At 33.1% G+C, this 4,893-nt stretch overlaps 2 protein-coding genes across 2 annotated transcripts in view; both read left to right on the top strand.

Annotated features, from left to right (window-relative positions):
* Nucleotides 1-1,176, top strand: part of LOC18050880 (isocitrate dehydrogenase [NADP], chloroplastic/mitochondrial) — a 5,812-nt gene extending 4,636 nt beyond the window's left edge. The window contains exons 14-15 of the mRNA XM_006446487.2: nt 535-657; nt 907-1,176. Of these exons, the coding sequence (XP_006446550.2) occupies nt 535-657; nt 907-1,000 (217 nt within the window). The 3' untranslated portion in view covers nt 1,001-1,176. The remainder of the gene's footprint in view (nt 1-534; nt 658-906) is intronic.
* A 1,298-nt stretch (nt 1,177-2,474) lies between these two features.
* LOC18050878 (glutaredoxin) lies at nt 2,475-3,895 on the top strand. The gene is made up of 3 exons (XM_006446485.2): nt 2,475-2,650; nt 2,742-2,830; nt 3,536-3,895. The coding sequence occupies exons 1-3, from the start codon at nt 2,595-2,597 to the stop codon at nt 3,712-3,714; spliced, it is 324 nt and encodes a 107-aa protein (XP_006446548.1). The 5' UTR covers nt 2,475-2,594; the 3' UTR covers nt 3,715-3,895.
* The last annotated feature ends 998 nt before the right edge of the window (nt 3,896-4,893 follow it).

Raw genomic sequence — 4,893 nt, 5'->3', positions numbered from 1 at the left:
CATATTCTTGGCTGATTTTGCTCATTGACAGACAATTCTACTACCTTTTCCTTTTAATTTCCAAAATATCTATGAACAAATATTTAGAGTTTCGTCAATTTCTTGGCAGCCTAAGATCCTCTTCTCTAACAGAGTTGAACCATGATTTTTGGACATAATACGTCATCATTTTCTTTTATATATTGGAATTTCATAAATGGATGTTTTGTCCTTTTGTTGCTAATATAGAAGCAAATAGACCATATGTTTACCTGTTTTTAGAAACAATAAAAGCCTGAACAAAGTCAAGCTATTCATTCCATTTGTTAGTTTTCTCTTCAATATGTTCAGATCGCTTTGACGTGAACATTTTGATATCTAGTGACATGTGAATGAACTTAAAATTTTATGTTTCACAACTATCTTTCCTGACTATAACCGTGTTTTATTTAGTTATTTAATTAGAAGTTGAGTTCCAGCAATTTTGTTTATACTAAAATAATAATTTTGAGTTCCATTTTATGATGGTAATGTCAAAAAATGGATTTTCTTCAGGGCCAAGCTAGATAAAAATGAAAGGTTGCTGCATTTTGTTCAGAAGTTGGAGGCTGCATGCATTGAGGCAGTGGAAACAGGAAAAATGACCAAGGATCTTGCCATTTTGGTCCATGGGCCCAAGTATATATTACCTTCCCCTTATCTATTACATGTCATTACTTTCTCTTAGTTGCTTTCTTTCTATAATAACTAACTTATACATGTTTTTCATTTTTTCTGATTTTTATTTTCCAGTTCTTTTGTAGCCTGAAATAGAGGCACTAAATCTTTTGTTGCTACTCTGATTATGATGAATGGATCACCCCACTTCGCTTAATATTCTTAAAAGTCATTTATCAAACGAATAATGTGCTGCTGATATTTATACAGGGTATCGAGGGAGTTTTACTTGAACACTGAAGAATTTATTGATGCTGTTGCAACAAATCTTGGGGCAAAGCTTCGGGAACCTGCAATGGTGTAAGTAGATAGGTTATTTATCTTGTACTGGTCATCATCGAAGTCCCAGTTCGAGAATCAATTTTTTGGTTTAAATTAAAAAGAAAACCTCAAGGCTTATTCTGTTAACTTTATGGATTACCACCATACCACAGAGAACAATAAAGCTTTCGATGAAGTGATCAAATATTTCTACGTTGATTTTGAAATTTTGAAGTGTCATACATTCCTCATTTTGTGGGGCCTTTAATGCGTTTCCCTGCATGTTTTCAGAATTTTGGTGCTAGATACAGCTTGTAGGTTAAGAAGAACATGTTCCATCGGTTCCAATTTTACACTACTACAAGTTTTCTATTGCATTTCGCAAATCTTACGCGGCCACGAGTTTTTTATTGCACTTCACAATTTTACGTCACATGCTTTGCAATGTAAAACATGTTAAGGAGCTGGTTTAGTACTCGCCCCTATCTCTAAAGGCCGATGAAATTTGTATAGAAGAAAAACTTGTATAGAGTTTTAAAAAAAAAATTAAGGAAAAATTTGTGGCAGTGTATGTTGGAGCCGATGAAATTTAGATTGTTCCACAGATAAATATACCGAACAAAATCTTGTTCCAAAATATTTTCAGTGTGTAAAATTAACGAATTCTGTTGTCATAGCTCTCACAGCAATCTGTGGTTTGTTTTTTCCGTTTTTATTTCTTGCCAAGTGACTTTAGCGTCAAAAAAAAATTCATGGAAGCTTTGGACTTGGTTTCCTGATTTCGTTGATTGGCAAAGACCTGTACCCACTAATTTTTGTATGGGCATATGGATAGGAATTAAGATCAATCAAATTAATTGAAGCATTAAAATATTGGAACATGTAACAATTTTTAATTAATTAAAAGAAATTTATTGAAAATCAGTTGGGAAAATAATTTTACCAAACATTTTCAACGTGTTCATGCAAATTAATTTATTGAATCAACCATAAGACGTTACTAATACTGTTTCACATTTAAATAAAAAAAAAAAACATCATTAAATGTGGGTGCGTTCAGTTCAAATAGTAAAAATCTTTTATGTTCAAATCAAGAAGTATGAACTTAAGCTTTCAGTTCAAATAGTAAAAATCTTTTATGTTCAAATCAAGAAGTATGAACTTAAGCTTACATAGACAGAAAAAAAAAAAAGGTTATTAATAAATTAAATAATTTTAAAAAAAAACACACATCAGTAATTGGAAGATAAAAAAATAACAGCTTAACTCGCAAGCCATCCCTTACACGGACAAAAAACAAAATCAACTTGGACAGAGGCACTCACCAATAAGCGGCACCGGACTACGGGCCTGTAGGCTGTAGGTGCTAGCGTTAAGAGTTACAAGTGAAAACGAAACTTCCGAAGAGCGTGTGGACGTGGCTCTCCGTTACGTTTCATCAATTGAAAAATTGAACGGCCCAGATCATTTCTTTAGTTTTGAACAGCACCTCCTCCTCTCCTCTCCTCTCTCTATCTATATAAATGAGAATGGACTGACCCGGGACAAACAAGTTCTCTCGTTTGTAAAGCCAAAGAGGATTTGAAGCTTATTTAGGGTTTGTGAGATTTCGAATCAAAGACAAAGAAGACACAGAAATGGCTTTGCCCAAGGCCCAGGAAACCGTTTCCTCCAATTCCGTCGTCGTTTTCAGGTCTTCCTCTTTCCGATACTGGCGGCTGTGCTATTGTTCCATAATTTTGGTTTGATTTTGATTCTTACATCGATATTTATATTAATTGCAGCAAAACGTTTTGTCCGTTCTGCGTGAGTGTCAAAGAGCTGTTTCAGCAACTCGGAGTCACTTTCAAGGCCATTGAACTGGACAAAGAAAGTTAGTCCTCTTTTTTTTCGCCTTTGCATTTTTGGGATTCTATTTTGTCTCTGAATTTGTGTCAAAACATTTTCTAATTTATTCAATTTATCATTTTTTACATTGATTGGATTCGACTGATATTGGGCTTCATTTTTTTTTCCTTTCCTTTGCCAATGTTTACTGCTCCTGACACTTGGTGCCGCGCTTCTGTTTATTCTTATTGAAGTTGGTGGGAGTTATGGAAGTAGTTAGCACAGATATGGTTTTGTAAGTAGGTGGAATTTTAACAACTGATGTTGGAGCTTCGTATTTAGTCAATAAACCAAAGGGTCTAATGAATCTGATGTGGTGGCTTAGTGTTGTTTTTACGGGTCAGGATTTGGTGCTCGGCTGAGTTTGTGTTGAGCACCGAATCAAATGATCAGGATTCCTTCGACATGGGTCTCATTTAGGTCTTTAATCTACTCTGACCTTTGATTCAGTCTCAGCTGAGCACCAAATCCTGGGCCTGTTCTTCGGTGGTTATTCGGGGAAAGAGAGAGAGTAAAAGAAAAAAAAAAGAACGTAGGTCTTTAAACCTCTGTGTGTTCTTGATCTTGAATAGAATTATTATTTTTATAGAATGAAAACTTTGGATTTTGTCTTATATCCTATTCACAATTGAAGTAGAAGTAAAGAAGACAGATCAGTAACTTGCATTTTTTTTTTTCTGGTAATTTATAGGTGATGGAAGTGACATTCAATCAGCTCTAGCTGAGTGGACTGGACAGAAAACTGTTCCAAATGTCTTCATTGGAGGGAAACACATTGGTGGCTGCGATTCAACTACTGCACTGCACGGGGAAGGGAAGCTGGTTCCTCTGCTCACTGAAGCTGGAGCTGTTGCCAAGACAGCTGCCTAATGGATGGCTATTGTCTGCCTGTTAATTCTAGTAATAAATAAAGAATGTGTTGGTAGTGCTTAATCTGTCTGAATTAAACATGAAATTATGCTTATTTGAGTAATTTCCAATGCACTTTTTTGTTCAGTTTCTGTTTTATGTTGAAATCTGTATGAATTTTATCAGATTTTCCATCTACTATGTCCATGTAGAGTCATTTCTGCTGTAAATTATTTCAGTGTAGCTGCTATAGATCATTTTTTGTCTTTGGTGGATTTCAAGTTACCTACTTGACACAATCCCCGAACAAAGGAGCAGGATTTCGAACATCATATATTATTTACACAATTACTTGCAACTTTTATATACTATGGGATAAATTCAGGTCCGTTAGGTATGATTTCTGAATTTTTATTTTTTAAAAACAAATTTGAGAATGAAAATAGCATTTTACAGTTGTTATATTTCAAATTTAAATATACGTCTCGTATCATTTTCTGTATTTTGTATTTTAAAATTGAAAACAATAATATGCATTTGGTAGACAATTAAATATGATAAAAATAGAGAATATATGTTTGGTAGTACCATTTTCAAAATAGTTTTTAACTAAATATTAAGTCATATTTATGGTTAAAAAATAATTGTTTAACAAATGGAAAATTCTATACACAAACATACCATAAATAATTTAAACAAAATAATTATCAAAATTGCATGAGGATAAAGTTTTAGTATTAGCATTAATTAAAAAAGTTTGACATTGTCATTATTTTTACTATATAATTAAGATATATATTACAACACATATGATTTAAACAAAATAATAATAAAAATTTACATAGTAGATATCATGCATTACGTGTATAATCATGCCATATAGAAGTTATAATTCTATCTCTTATAGTATTTATCTCTGCAACACTCGATGAAGACAAAATGAAAATAACTATTGCATTATCTTGCCTAGCAAACATGACATACCAAACCTGCCAGCAAAGGAGACAATTGACCATGAACTGTATGCACGGTGACAAGTGCAATCTAAGTGTTAATTCAACAATTAGCCAAACAAAAGAAGCAGCCGCTTGGTTCATCAACAAATGTTGGCTGAACAGTATAAATAGACCTATTGGATCTTTAATATCAGTATAAAAAACTAAATGAAAAACCTCTAATTCAATTAAAAGGAAATAATAA

Source organism: Citrus clementina, unplaced genomic scaffold (genome assembly GCF_000493195.1).
Source record: "Citrus clementina cultivar Clemenules unplaced genomic scaffold, Citrus_clementina_v1.0 scaffold_2, whole genome shotgun sequence".
Classification (NCBI taxonomy): Eukaryota; Viridiplantae; Streptophyta; class Magnoliopsida; order Sapindales; family Rutaceae; genus Citrus; species Citrus x clementina.
Note: the sequence above shows the minus strand (reverse complement) of the source record. Positions and strands in the feature narration are given on the sequence as shown.